The sequence below is a fragment of the Danio aesculapii genome, chromosome 1 (assembly GCF_903798145.1).
Source record: "Danio aesculapii chromosome 1, fDanAes4.1, whole genome shotgun sequence".
Lineage (NCBI taxonomy): Eukaryota > Metazoa > Chordata > Actinopteri > Cypriniformes > Danionidae > Danio > Danio aesculapii.
This window is the reverse complement of record NC_079435.1, coordinates 41,991,777-42,007,640: the sequence shown is the minus strand read 5'-3', so window position 1 is coordinate 42,007,640 and position 15,864 is coordinate 41,991,777. Positions and strand designations below refer to the sequence as shown.

Genomic DNA, 15,864 nt, shown 5'->3' with positions numbered 1-15,864 from the left:
TTCATTCATTCATTTTCCTTCTGCTTTTTCCCTTGTTTATCACAGTGGAATGAACCGCCACTTATTTGACAGATGTATTTTAAAGTGGTATGTGTAATGTGCTTTTATGTTTGTCAAATAATTTCTTTGCATCTTTAATGATTTTCAACTAAATACACTTGCTCCAATAGCTGGATGTAGAGGGTTTTGCATAATAAGCAGAAGTGGATTTAGCTGGTGTTAATCTTGTTAAAAACCAAAGAATTTTGTAAAGTGACATTTAAAAAAAAAAAAAAAAAAGGTATTTTATTTTACTAGATAATAACCTTTTCATTATATATATAAATGAAACTGCTGAACTTAATCAGAGGAGCCTGATAGAAAATGCTCATTTACAAGAAAAGAGGTTTAATGGATTTAGAGGGTTTTGCATCTGATAAATAAATCTAATATATGCATGCATGTGTGTATTTATATATACATAATAAATATCCAGTTCACACACTTGTCAAAAAACAACATTTTATTTTGGATGTGATTAATCACAATACATTTTTGCCAGCACTATTTTTTATTTGTTTTTTTTTTCAATCAAAATGTGTAGTTGTTTTTTTATTTTATAAAAGTGCACACAGACCATAATGGAAACAAATGTGCTGGTTATATTTCTCTATGCACTTAAAAAAGTGATTTTAGATTTGAGATTGAGATTAGAGTTAAATCTAGTTTATTTTAATTAAGATAACTAGCAAAAATAAAGCTATATATACACCAAAACAACAGTTTAAGAGAGTAATCCATGTTTTTGTGACCACTCAGTTAGATTACTGTAATGCACTGTATGTGGGGAGTAGCAGGTCAGCTACTGCCCTTCTGGAAATGATGCAAAATGCTGCAGCACACCTGTTAACTGGTACTTGCAAATTTGACCACATTTCCACCATGTTAGCTTCGCTTCATTTGTTGCCTGTGAATTTTAGAATACAGTTTAAGATTCTTTTATTTGTTTTTAAATGGTCTCAGGTCAGTTGATCAGCTTCTCCTGATTGTGCCAAAATAAAGCGTAAGCTTAGAGGGGACTGTGCTTTCGCTCTGGTGGGTCCTAGACCTTGGAATTATTTGCCGCTGCCCATTAGACAGGTCTCTTCCATGTTTTCATTGAATTCAGCTCTTAAAACTTGTTATTTTCATTGGCATTTGACACCTGATCTTATTAACTGGTTATTTTAATTCATATGCCTTTTTAAGTAGCTTAGCTATTTTGTATCTTGTATTTATGTATTTTTCAAACTATTATGCTTGTTTTGTTATATGTTTCTGTACAGCACTTTGGGTCACTTCTGTGTTTTTTATGTGCTCTATAAACAAAGTTTGACTTGACTTTGACTTTTGGCATCAGATAATGTGATTAAATAACTGAACTAATTCACGCATCGAGCACAGTAATATCATTTCAAATGCCTCACCTCCAAACTCAAAATAACATCACAACATGCAGCTACAGTGGTTAGATTTTATTGAATACATTGGATATTTGCTAATGTTTTATGTAGTATTGCAATTCTGCATTAAATTCACCATCACAGGAATAATTCATTCATCCATTCATTTTCCTTCGGCTTAGTCCCTTATTCATCAGGGGTCGCCACAGCAGAATGAACATATGTTTTACACAGTGACTGCCCTTCCAGCCCCAACCCAGTACTGGAAAACACCCATACATTCTCACATTCACACACTATGGCCAAATTTAGATTACCGAATTCACTTATAGCACGTGTCTTTGGACTGTAAGGGGAAACTGGAGCACCCGGAGGAAACCCACTTAAACACAGGCAGAACATGCAAACTCGAGCCAGCAACCTTGTTGCAGTGCTAAGCACTGAGCCACCGTGCCACCCCACAGAACTTATTTACAAATTGGATGGAATTTAATATAATTGTAATAGCATTTCACAGTATTACTGTTGGGTTTTTTTACCATATTTTATCAAATGAATACATTCTTGGTGTTTTCAAGAAATTTCTTTTAATCTTTTAAAAAAAGCATCTTTTAACATATCTTAAAAATATATAACAATCCAAAAAAACACTGAACTTCTTTATATTGTAGTGGATGTCTTGCTTCTATAGAAAACAGCTGTCTGGTTTAACTAAGATGGCTTCCCAATGGACTGACTTTCCCTAAAGGCACTTTGATGTGGCTCATTTATAGCATGAAAGGGATGACAGTTGTCTTATGTTGTTTTCTCTCTTTTTTCTGGTGTAGGGGCTCTGACTGCAGTAGAAAACTAAAGAATGTAAGTACATGAAATACACTGCTCTATCTGCTAGTTTGATTTGAATCATCGTTATATTTTCCCCTGTGTTTTATGAATGCTTAGGTGCTCATAACCATATACTGGCTTGGGAAAGCTGCTAACAGCTGTGCGACATATAACGGCCCCACACTCGACCTGAAAGAGTTCGAGGGACTCCTTTCCATGATGCGAAAGGTAAATCTGATTATACCAAGAACGCCGAGTCTGTGGAACAGATTTTCATAGTCTTTTTTGTTTTGTTTGGTGTGCGTTTGCTTGCAGGAGTGTGTAAATGAAGAGTCAGACTCTCCTAAGCGCAGTATACGGGACAGCGGTTACATCGACAGCTGGGAATCGGAGCGCTCTGATTCGCTGTCTCCTCCAAGACATGGCCGTGATGATTCGTTTGACAGTCTTGACTCGTTTGGCTCACGATCACAGAACACACCATCGCCGGACACAGTCATTCGCTGCAACAGTGATGGTACGACTTTTTTTTCTGTTTATTATTTTGTTACATCAATTTCTGTGCCATCCCTCCAGGATTATGCTATTGCTGAATGTATCGCATAATCAAGCAAACATTTTTACTCACATTAATACAGTGGCCAAGAAAGCTTATCTTGCTGCAATTTAAGAAAACACATGCAATTACAAAAAGTCTTCATCTATTTGACAACACAAGTGCTGCAAATTCTCTCAATGCAAACACAATTTTTAACAAATTAATAAAACGCGCTAAATTTTCTCAACACTTTAAAGACTTTCATATACAGTAGCATGAAACACAACAGAAATGTTTCAAGGAAACCCTAAAAGGTGACGGACCCAGCTATTTAGGTTATGGTTATTTAGGCTAATAAAATACAACAGACAAGGAAATCAGGATGTTAAAATAAACAAGCAAAAAACACACCTTTCAAAGGTCACCTACAACTTCACTGAGCAATAGTCACGGCACAGCGGCGTTCATCACGTTTATGGGTCCCCTTGAAACATTTCCACTGTGTTTGGTTCTTTTTGCAATTGTTGTGAGAAAATGCAGCGCGTTTTATTAATTTGTTTGTGTTGTGGGAAACTGCAGCACGTTTTTAAATTCTAAAATAACAGCACCTTAAGCTCTCTCAGCCACCGTACATTTACTTGTATCCCACATTTTTTTCTGAAATGCTCTTTGAATGTCTGAGAGAATATAAAACAAGCCAATATTTTAAAGTAATTGGTTGATTAAAACTATTATTATTATTGACACAAAAATATTTTTATTTGTTAATGAAGTTAATAAGTTTAATCATAATTTTGGTTACATATGAAATATTTAAATTTGTGCTGGGCAAAGATTAGTCGCAGTAAATCCAAAATAAAAGTTTGTTTTGACATAATATATGTGTTATGAAGCGGACAGGAGACAGAGGTAAGGAAACGTTAGGGTGTTTATTAAATGACAACAAGGAGCACATGAAGGATAGCCAGGAGGATCAGGAATGATGTTGGGGTCTTTTCCTCCGTGGCTGGGTAACAGGAATACACGAGGATGGACAGCACACACCAGATACAGCTGACAGAGGATGACACAGACTTGGAAGGACTGGAAGACAGGACGATTCGGGAGGACCAGGAAGACTAGGAGGAATACAAAGAGAACAGGTAAGTAAATCGTTTGTTTTAGCTGAGGATGACTACGCTGAGTGGTCGCTCAGTTGTCCGCTTTCGTCGAGACGAGCCCGGACAATGAGCGACTGGAGTGCTGTGCTTTTATCTGGTGCTCGTGAATGTGATGCAGCTGTGTGCTCATTAGAAGTCAGGTGATGGTGATCTTCGTGAGTGGGGGTCGTGAGAGCCTGACCAATCCATGACAGTACCCCCCTCCCCAGGGCCCGCTCCTGAGGGCCGACACCTCCGACGCCGTGGTGGTCTCCCTCTGCCTCTAGGCGCTGGGAACTCAGGGTGGCTCTCATGAAACTCCACCATGAGACTAGGATCGAGAATATCAGCTCTGGGAACCCATGTCCTTTCTTCGGGGCCGTACCCTTCCCAGTCCACCAGGTACTCCAACTGGCCACCACGACGTCGGGAACGCAAGATCTCCTTCACTGCGTAGACGGCTCCTTCTTCTAGGAGCAGTGGAGGAGGGGGTTCCTCTTCGTGGTCAGGCTCTGTGGAGGGAAGAACAGGATCGTGATAGGGTTTCAGGAGTGATACGTGGAATGTAGGGTGAATACGGTAGTGAGAGGGTAATTGTAGTTTGTAGGTGACGGGGTTAACCTGTTCCACGATGGTGAAGGGACCAACAAATCGGGGACTTAACTTGCGAGAGGGCAGTCGCATGCGTATGTCCCGGGTGGATAGCCACACCTTTTGTCCGGGTGTGTATCTGGGTTCTTCAGACCTTCTCCTATCGGCGGTTACCTTGCTTCGACGGACTGCCCTCTGCAGATGTTGATGAGCCTCGTCCCAGACTCTCTCGCTCTCCCGGAACCAGTGATCCACTGCGGGGACATCAGATGGTTCGCCATCCCAGGGAAAGAGCGGTGGTTGGAAGCCCAGGACGCACTGGAATGGCGTGAGTCCGGTGGAGGGTTGCCGCAGTGAATTTTGGGCATATTCTGCCCAGCCCAAATACTGGCTCCAGGAGTTCTGGTGACCACTGCAGAAGGTCCTCAGGAACCGTCCCACCTCCTGAATCTTCCTCTCTGTCTGCCCGTTGGTTTGGGGATGATATCCAGAAGAGAGGCTGACGGCCACACCTAGGAGCTTGAAGAAGGCTTTCCATAGACGTGAGATGAACTGTGGACCTCTGTCCGACACAATATCTTCTGGAATACCAAATGACCTGAAGACTTGATTAAAGATATTGTCGGCAGTTTCAAAGGCTGTGGGAAGACCTTTCAGAGGGATTAGTTTGACAAACTTTGAGAATCTATCTACTATGACTAGAATACAGGTATTACCTTCTGACGAAGGGAGGTCAGTGATAAAGTCCACTCCTAGGTGTGACCAGGGACGGTTCGGAATCGGCAAGGGATGGAGCTTTCCAGCGGGTAGATGACGTGGGCTCTTGGATTGGGCACAGTCCTTACAGCCCTGAACATATTGCCTCACATCCCTTGCCATGTTTGGCCACCAGAATCGTTGGGATACTAGCGAGAGAGTATTGTTGATCCCTGGATGTCCAGTGCCTAGCGAGGTATGTAAGGAGTGGATCAGATCTACCCGGTGTTCAGGTGGTATGAACTGCCGATGAGGAGGGCATCCCGGCGGAGCAGGGGCTTCCGGAGTGGCAACGACTGGAGGAGCGTTCCAGGTGATCGGACAAATGGAGATGTGTTCGGGAAGAATCTTCGTTGGGAGTTCTTCATGATCGTGATGCTCGTGGTAAACGAGAGAGAGCGTCTGCTCTTAGATTCTTGGGTCCTGGACGATAGGAAATGGAGAAATCAAAACGTGAGAAGAAAAGTGACCATCTGGCTTGACGTGGACATAGTCTCTTGGCCTCTTTGATGTATTGGAGGTTTTTGTGATCTGTGATCACCTGGAACGGATGTTTGGCTCCCTCCAACCAGTGACGCCACTCCTCCAAGGCTAGCTTGATTGCTAGAAGCTCCCTGTCTCCTATGCTGTAATTCTGCTGTAGTCCTTGATAAACCGTCTATAAAAGTTAGCAAACCCAAGAAACCTCTGGAGCTCCTTAATGGAAGTGGGTTCTGACCAGGATAGAACAGCCTCAATTTTCTTCCCATCCATACGTATACCGGTTTGGTCAATGATGTATCCCAAGAAATGAATCGACTTCTGGTGGAATGAGCATTTCTCCGCTTTGAGGTAGAGGTGATGTTCTCTCAATGTGTGTAGGACCTCCGCAACGTGTTGGCGATGTTCGGCCTCACTCCGGGAGTAAATGAGGATGTCATCTATGTACACTATTACACAGTGGTGAAGAAACTCCCGGAGGACTTCATGAATGAAGTTTTGGAATACGGAGGGGGCGTTGACCAGACCGTAAGGCATGACCTCATATTCATAGTGGCCAGTAGGGGTCACGAATGCTGTCTTCCATTGGTCCCCCTCACGTATTCTTATCAGATTATACGCGCTGCGGAGGTCCAATTTAGTGAAGACTTTAGCTTCTCGGAGCTGTTCCAAAGCGGCTGGTACCAGAGGAAGGGGATATCGGTATTTTACTGTACCGTTATTTAGGACCCTGTAGTCGATGCATGGACGCAGCCCTCCGTCCTTCTTGGCCACAAAGAAGAAGCTTGAGGCGGCTGGTGATTTTGAGTGACGTATGTACCCCTGACTCAGAGCCTCCCTTATGTAATCTTCCAGACTCTATTATCATGGGTTCTGGTTCTGGAGAGGCTGTTGACTCAGGCGATTGGATTCGGAGAGTGGGTTCCAAGCCGAGCCGGTACGTGGTCAACAACGATCTCTCATTCCATCCACTTGCAGCTGCTAGAGTGCGAAACCGGAGAGCATATTCCTGTGTAGATAGAGTACCTTGCTTTAGATGATACAGCTGCTCTCCAGCGGCTACTTCCCCATCAGAACGTCCAAACACCTCTTTGAAATACTCCGTGAAGGTAGTGATGGAATTCATGACCGGCCCGGCTTGGTTCCAGATCGTCTCAGCCCATTTAAGTGCAGGTCCAGAGAGTAGAGATACGATGTAGGCGATCTTCGACTTATCTGTGGGATATAGAGAAGGTTGCATTTCGAATATGAGGGAACATTGTAACAGAAAACCATTGCACTCCCCCGCTCCGCCTGAGTAGGGCGCTGGTCGGGCCATGGGACTGGAAGGAAGGGCCGAAGAAGAAACTGTGGAGGCGGAAGTGCTCGGTGCTGGTGGTGCGTTGGAAAGTGGAGCTGGTGGCTGTAGAATCCGCTTCAACTGGTCCACCAGCTCTTGAAGGTGATCGGGGGTGCTCATGTTGTCGTCGTTATGGGTCCGGGCTTCTGTTATGAAGCGGACAGGAGACAGAGGTAAGGAAACGTTAGGGTGTTTATTAAATGACAACAAGGAGCACATGAAGGATAGCCAGGAGGATCAGGAATGATGTTGGGGTCTTTTCCTCCGTGGCTGGGTAACAGGAATACACGAGGATGGACAGCACACACCAGATACAGCTGACAGAGGATGACACAGACTTGGAAGGACTGGAAGACAGGACGATTCGGGAGGACCAGGAAGACTAGGAGGAATACAAAGAGAACAGGTAAGTAAATCGTTTGTTTTAGCTGAGGATGACTACGCTGAGTGGTCGCTCAGTTGTCCGCTTTCGTCGAGACGAGCCCGGACAATGAGCGACTGGAGTGCTGTGCTTTTATCTGGTGCTCGTGAATGTGATGCAGCTGTGTGCTCATTAGAAGTCAGGTGATGGTGATCTTCGTGAGTGGGGGTCGTGAGAGCCTGACCAATCCATGACAATATGTGTGTTATTTACGTATTTATTATGCATATGTGATACACACAAATACATTAAAAACAAAACTTCACAAAACAATTTTGTTACATAGATATTTAAATGTATGTAGAATTTCTATCATTAACATGTATATTTTATGTCTAGATAAAAATACACATTTTCTCTAATATGTGCATGCATGTGTGCATTTATCAGCCTAATCTCATGAGGAAACGTAACTATTTTACTGTACATTTTGTCAGTTTAGTGGCTAATACAGTCATACGAAAATGTAGGATTTTAAAAAGGAGGTGTGACACCCAAACCCCGCCCCTAAACCCAACCGTTATTGGAGGATAAGCAAATTGTACTAAATTGCACTAATTCATACGAATTAGCTACTAAATCAAAAAGTTACAATTGCTGTGAGATCGTGTTGGTATTTATTTGTACATAATAAATATATATGATGCATACATCTATTGTGTCAAAACAAACTTTTGTTTTGGATGTGATTAATCACAATTAATTTTTATTTACACTAAAAAAAATTGTTATGAAGTGTTATAAGTTACATATCCCAGTGGTTCTTAAGGTCTAAAATTAATTTAAAAATATTATATAAACCATTGTATATTTTTAATGCACAATAAACATGTCAAAACAAAAAAAAAATGCAAAACATGTCGCAAATATTGAAGCATATTTTAAGAAAATCCACAACAAAATCAGTCAGTTTAGGCTGCACAAATATGAAAAAAGTCCCACGAAATCCTTTCCCTGAAGTATAAAAACTTATTAGATAATGACTCTTCTTTTAAACATATCTACTTAAAGCTGAAATTAATCATTTGTAACTGAGATCTAAACTATGAGATGTAATATATATATATATATATATATATATATATATATATATATATATATATATATATATATATATATATATATATATACATACATACATACACAGTTGAAGTCAGAATTATTAGCCCCGCTTTGAATTTATTTTTCTTAAGTATTTCTGAAATGATGTTTAACAGAGCAAGGAAATTTTCACAGTATGTCTGATAATATTTTTTTCTACTGGAGAAAGTCTTGTTTGTTTTATTTCAGCTAGAATAAAAGCAGTTTTACAATTTTTAAACACCATTTTAAGATCAAAATTATCAGCCCATTTAAGCTATTTTTTTGATAGTCTACAGAACAAACCATCATTATACAGTAACTTTGTATGTATAACAAATTACCCTAACCTGCCTAGTTACCCTAATTAACCTAGTTAAGCCTTTAAAGGTCACTTTAAGCTGTATAGAAGTGTCTTGAAAAATATTAATATTATTTAATATATAAAATATTATTTACTGTCATCAGGGCAAAGATAAAATAAATCAGTTAATAAAAAAAGTATTTATATGTTTATACATTTATTTTGGGGGAAATTGATTTTTTCAACTGATGGAAAGTGGACATAAAGGCATATTTATTTGTTACAAATATATTGAAAAGGAATGCTCTGAAATTACTATTTATAAGTAACTCCTAAAAGGCATTTACTGTCTACCAGTACTAATTACTACATAATACATTTAATTGCGAAAATGGTTTAAAATGTTTTTTTTACATCAAACTCCATGTTTGTCTGGTCAGCAAAGCCTTATGTGTGAGCAGCTGATGGTAAAAACACACTCAGCACACAATCATGAGCTCTGGATTCAGACAGCAGATTCCTCCATTTCCACATATGTGCGGTGGGGGTGTGAGAGTGCAGCTGTTGTGCCGAACAGACATTCACACACACTCGTCTCAGCATGAGAGCGTCCACATGAGCTGCATTTCATTACTCAGTCCAGACACGGACAGACTGAAGACAAGGGCTGAAAGAACATAAAAGTCCCAAAAGGTTCTAAACCATAAATTTGAAGATAAGCCAAAAGTCTGACATTAGGTGGCATTTTAACTTTCAATCACAAGATTTAATTAGACTTTTGTAATAATAAAATACTATTTAACAGGTTGACCAGTAATCCTTTTTAAAGTTTATGACTGAAAAACTGACCCTTGCTGATTTAGACAGCACAAGTAACTTATGACATTCAGACACTGTAAAAAATGCTGGGTTCCACACAGTTTCTTCATGTTGTCCCAACACAAATCTGTTAAGTTCCGAGCAAACAATTTTGTGTTTATTCATTCATTCGTTTTATTTTCGACTTAGTCCCATTATTAATCAGGAGTCGCCACAGCAAAATGAACCACCAACTTATCCAGCATATGTTTTATGCAGCGGATGTCCTTCCATCCAAAACCCAACACTGGGAATCACCTACACACTCTTGCATTCACACATACACAATATAATTTAGCCTATATTCAATTCACCTATAGCGCATGTCTTTTGACTGGGGGGATTTTTGTGTTTAATAGACATCTAATAGACATATAAACATAGACAGCTTGGCTAAATTTGGGCTGTCAGTGAAAATCTAGTAGACCTCTAGCCTAAAACTAGACTAGTCATCAAATAGACCGATTAGACAGACTTTATATGTGTAGTCATTCATTTCTGTTTATTTGATAACTAGTCTAGTTTTGGCCTATTCTTAGATGTCTATTAGATTTTTTACTGACAGCACAAATTTAACCTTGTTTTAGTCTAGACTATATATTTAGACGTCTATTAGACGTCTATTAGGTATCTTTTAAAAACAAAAAAATGCTTGCTGGGTTAGCTTAATTGTTTTTACAAATTTAAGTGGATTGAACATAAAACAATTAAGTTGTCCCCCAAAATCTTAAGAATTGTTTCAACTCATTTTAAATAACTAGTTTGAACAAGCAGCATAAGTCATTTATTGAGTGAACCTAAGGCAAATCTGTTTGTTATCTGTTTAAATAATTTTAATAAAAATGTTTATTTTGTTACTTGATAAGTTTATATGTAAATCTAATTTTTTAATAATAATTTTAATAATTAAATAATAAAAAGATTTGTCTTGTGATCTTTATCTAAAAAATTCCTTCATGTTGGACATAAAACTATTAAGTTATCCTAAAAAACCTTAGGAATTGTGCTCATTTTAAATAAGTAGTTTAAACAAGCAGCAAACGTTATGTTTAAATGTACACTAAAAAAATATTTCTGCGAAATTGTTGCAAACAATTGAAATTGGTTAAATTTAAACAAACAAATTGAATTTAGTACTGTTCAACTTAATTTGTTTGTAGAAATTCAGCCCAAATAAACTGTTTACGTCCACTTAAAAAAATTATCAATCCAAGGAATCATCTTTGAATCATTGTTTTTTCAGTGTACACATGTCATTTTTTTTCTTTATATAATAAATCTTGAGTTAAATATTTGTATTTCATCAAAACTCATTACTAAATAAGGCAGAATGTGTGACTAAGAAACATTACAGTAAATGTTGTTTTTGGCATGCTGATGATTTAAACAAAAACTACACCAGATGAATTGATATAGTTTGCCAAAGATTGCTGACCCTGATGTAAGATATTTAGCTAAGCTTTAACATTTGCACTCAAATACATGTACTGAGCTGTTCCATTCATGTCGCTCCTGATCTGGATCAAGGTCACACGGCAGCATTAAAAGTTGGCTCACATGTAATGCTTGCTTTAAATGCCATGAATGCAAAAATAATATGTTTGAGCGCTTGAAGGTCAAATTATAACTGAAGGCACAGCAACTGGGTGAGGAGTGAGCTATTAAGCTTTTTTATACTAATATGGTATGAAAGTTCATATAGTATACACTTAGAAAGGGTTTAACGATTCATTGTTATATTGAGATATCACAAAATAAAGATTTGACTATATGTATGGACGATAAATTATATGATTTTTGATCATTTATTTTGATCCAACATTCATTTTAGAGGGATAATTCACCCAAAACTAAACGCTCCTGTCATAAATTACTCATCTTTCACTTGTTCCACATAGATATTTACATCAGATGTTGGCTGCCATTATCTATTGCAAGGAATGCGTCAATAGAGCTGCCATTTTAGTACAAGGTAGCGCTCCTTTGAAATGAATGCTCGAAGATGCAGTGGAGGACTGTGGCCAACCAGAGCTCGAGATATACACATATACACATATATCTATGATCGGGAGTTTTCCCTGTGGTCAGTACGCAAATATTCTTTTTTTAGTATGAAATTTTTTATTTTACATCACTTTTCTACATTGATGGATCAGTGACCGCACGGGCATTGCTGACAAAGAGTCTGTGTTTGTGTGCATGTAAATGTATTATCCTTCCTCCTGTTAGATTTGATCTAATCTGTGTCCTGAAACGCACCCCCTCTCCTGCTTTCACTTCTCATATTGACGGAGGGAGCGATTCGTTTGTGAATGAATCTATGTTATGAACGACTCTTTTACTTAGCTGGCAACAATACAAGTTTCTGGCACCGCAGCATCTCGTTGTCATATTTATTTTGCATTGTTTGCTTATTTTATTCAACAAAACTAGCATAAGCCCGGTATTTTGTGCAAGTTGGTGCTACTTTGCCTTATGGTGAATGCAGTAAGTGTCTGTATTATCATCAATAATGTTACATGTTGAGCACAGAAGTTCGTAACATATAAAAACTTAAAAACCAAATCTTACCTGAGAAATGTTCTGCCTTTGTGCTTTGTTTTCTTTGTTTGCTCATTACTACACCCGTACACAGCACTAAAAGTCCAGCATCTTCACGCTGGCACACTGTCTTGACCAGTGCGGTTGAATGACATTTGTCCTGGGAGCCCTGTACAAATGTGGCGGCGCTATTGACGCATGCTCAGGGTCCGTAAGCGATATCTAGTGTATATATCTATGCTTGTTCCAAACCTGGTTTAGTTTTTTTTCTTCGGTTGAACACAAATTAATATATACTGAACAATGTTAAGAAAAAGCAGCTATTGACTAACATACTGTAGTATGGGTTTTGTTCCTTCTGTGGAAGTCAATGGCTGTTTTCCCCCCAGTGATCTTCAGAATACCTTGTTTTGTATTCAACAGAAGAAATAAATTCATAAGGGTTTAGATTTACTTGAGTGTGAGTAAATGGTAAGAATTTTCCTTTTTGGATGAACTAGTTTCTTTTCAAGTCTCTATGATTTTCATTCAGATTTCAATACACAGATGGACTAAAAACATACCAAACTTACAAAACATCCAAAAAAAACTGTCATCATATAAATGATCAGTCGCAAGGTTTAATCCCACATCATGTGTTTTGAAAAGACACAATGGCTTTAAATTAAGACAATGATTTACAACTTACATACTGGCATACAAACACAGATTGAGAAATGTTTGCATAATATGCAGGACAACATGATTGTGAGTAAATAAAGACAGAATAAAAAATTGCGCATGCTATCCAGGAATGCATAATTAATCAAAGCCCATTTTCGTGTGCATTTTGTAAGTAAAGCCAGTTCTGTTATCAGCTGTAGTTATAATCTCAAGTAAATGCTTTAAGATGGAGCAGCGTTTACTACACTAACAAGCTATGCAAAAATCTCAGACAATTTAATAGGAACAATCCTGAAATCAGTGATAATATTTCAGGGATTTGACAGCGGTTTATCAGCACTGTGTCACTGCTACATCTAAAAGTATATAAAAGTCTGTACATTTTATAAGATTGGTTTATTTCAAACTCACTTCATAATTTAAGTTGAATCCCTGAAATAACTCCTTCTGTGAAACGATTCTTTAGTCATGTGATTATTAGTCATGTTCAATCAATAAAAGTAGATACATTAGCTGCGTCCCAAATGGCACACTATACACTATGCACTATGTACTTATGTACTTACACACTCAACAGCATAGGATATGAATGTAGTGTCGTCCCAAATGGAACGTTAATGTTTTTTTACTAAGTTCAAACCGTTTCCCTGATGACATTTGCCAGGTGCCAAATTAGTGAATTAAATGATCTACCAAATAATTAAACTACCAAATAATACCTGCCATGAGTATAACCGCATTTACTATCGGGAGGCGCTATAATCTCTTTCGAAGGAGAATTGTGCTTTTAAAAAAACAAATAAAATAAAATAATGCAACATGTGCACCCGATAGCTCCGCCCCTCCGCGATTTGGGACGCACCTGTCTAGTTTTGCCTGTTTCAACTGAGTGGAACAGTACGATACGGGTCGGTACGGATCACCTTTATCAGGCTTGCGTTTCCACTGCTAAAAGGGTACCTCAAGAAAATGTCTACAGTAAAGCTGTATGGGTCATTCACATATCATATGAGAAGCACTTCTCCCAAAACAGATGCTTTATACACATACTTGTGTATAAATGTTTATTACCAATTTTTCTATGAACATAATTTGATTATAACTGCAGATCAATGACTGATCTGAAATAGCCTACTGTAACGTCTGCAATTATATAAAATAAAAATAAATAAATGCAACATATATGAACACATACAGACCCTTACAGTCTCTGATATGTTACTAATCACAAATAAACTACACACAGCATACATTTAGTACTTATTTACGTTAAAAAACAACACGAAATATAGCCTACAGTCAGAGCAAACCTCTCATCTGTGTCTTTAACCTTCACCAGCACATGTAACCTCTTGTTAGAAAGTAATTCCATCATTCCGAGTTCATAATAGTCCAAATGATGATGATAATAGTTAAATATGGCAGTTTGTTCACGTTTGCTGAAAAAATAATTTGCTCCTTTGTTTTTTCCGGCTTCTCCTTTGTTTTTCGTGCGTCACTCTCACGTTTGTTCGTTTCTGAAAAGGATAGGGTTTCAAAAGCACGCCAAAAATCAAGCTCACGTTATTATCATCAGCTCAAGAAGTTCGTTATTTCAAATAGAGACACGCAAGCAAGAAAGTGAAACCGATCACGCTTCAGACTGGCTCGTAAAAAACTATGGGGTACAGGGTAGAATCTGTTCAAGGTTTGTTTGAGCTTCGCCTTTTGGTACCCTTGATACCCTTTGCCAAGGGTGACCAAAAAGTGGTACAGTACAGTTCGGTATGCTTTTTGACAGTGGAAACGGCCATAAAAGTGTACCAGACCTAACCGTACAGTATCGTACCACTCAGTGGAAACGGGCCATTTGATTTCCTGGGTTTCTTCTTTGTGGCATATTTGCAGCTTTCTGCACGAGAGCGCCCTCTGGCCCTCGGAGGACATTTACTTTCTTGCTAAATTGCGATTTCTCTTGCTAAATCTTGATATACTGTGAATTTTGATTTATCATGCAGCCCTAGGCAATGGGGTAAATCCACACAGACTTAATTTCAGTCAGCCAGCCCAAGTGCTTCCGGTGAACTGTCTCGCCATTACAAAATTGCAACGTTTAAGATCTGATTTCTTTAAAAATCAGTGATCTTCACTGCCTGTTTGAGATATGAAATAAAGTGGGTCTCAGACCAGACAAGAAGCACTGAATTAAAATCCATTTTCCCCCCATGTCTGTAAAATATGGAATTTTTTTTACCCCAATGGAGTTTCTGCACCTGATGCTACTGTTATGCTAACTTAGTGTTTACATGGTCTTTCATCTTGCTTTATGCTTGAAGAACTAATTGAATTACTTGATTTACTTGATTACTTTATTATATTTTAATTACATTACCACATCCATGCTGCGAAAGGAACCTTATGAAATTGAAAATAGTCACATTAACCTTTCACCAAAAGTTTATTGCTTGCTGAAAAACACTAGCTGTGATATACCCCAGATGACGTATTTATATGTAGTCAGTGACAAAGTGGAAGCATGTCTGACGTAAATAATAATTCAGCTTTAAAATAATGAATATCTTTATTCTGGTGTCTATAGAGTTTAGAATGATCCTGGGTTACCCATCTCAAGTGTTAAAAAATGCCATTATTTCTTTCTAACAGACTCTGAAGCTGATAGGAAGTTGCCAGATGTGCGTAAGGATGACATGTCTGCCCGTCGTGTGTCTTACAAAGAGCCTCGTGCCGCTTTACCCTTCAACCAGTATCTGCCGAACAAGAGCAACCAGACCAACTACCTTCCCGCCCCCCTGAGGAAGAGGAGGAGCGACAGGGAGGAAGATAGACGGAGTGTGAGCAACTCGACATCTCCAGTGGGAGGAGAACGACCCCTCAGGTAAACATTGCTGCTGTAAAACACAGTAAGTGT

At 38.7% G+C, this 15,864-nt stretch overlaps 1 protein-coding gene across 6 annotated transcripts in view; it reads left to right on the top strand.

The window, feature by feature from the left end:
* Positions 1-15,864, top strand: part of limch1a (LIM and calponin homology domains 1a) — a 115,770-nt gene that overhangs the window by 38,217 nt on the left and 61,689 nt on the right. For all 6 annotated transcript variants that reach the window (XM_056460737.1, XM_056460731.1, XM_056460715.1 and 3 more), the window contains exons 5-8: positions 2,249-2,279; positions 2,364-2,474; positions 2,562-2,763; positions 15,600-15,831. In XM_056460737.1, coding sequence (XP_056316712.1) covers positions 2,249-2,279; positions 2,364-2,474; positions 2,562-2,763; positions 15,600-15,831 — 576 coding nt within the window. The remainder of the gene's footprint in view (positions 1-2,248; positions 2,280-2,363; positions 2,475-2,561; positions 2,764-15,599; positions 15,832-15,864) is intronic.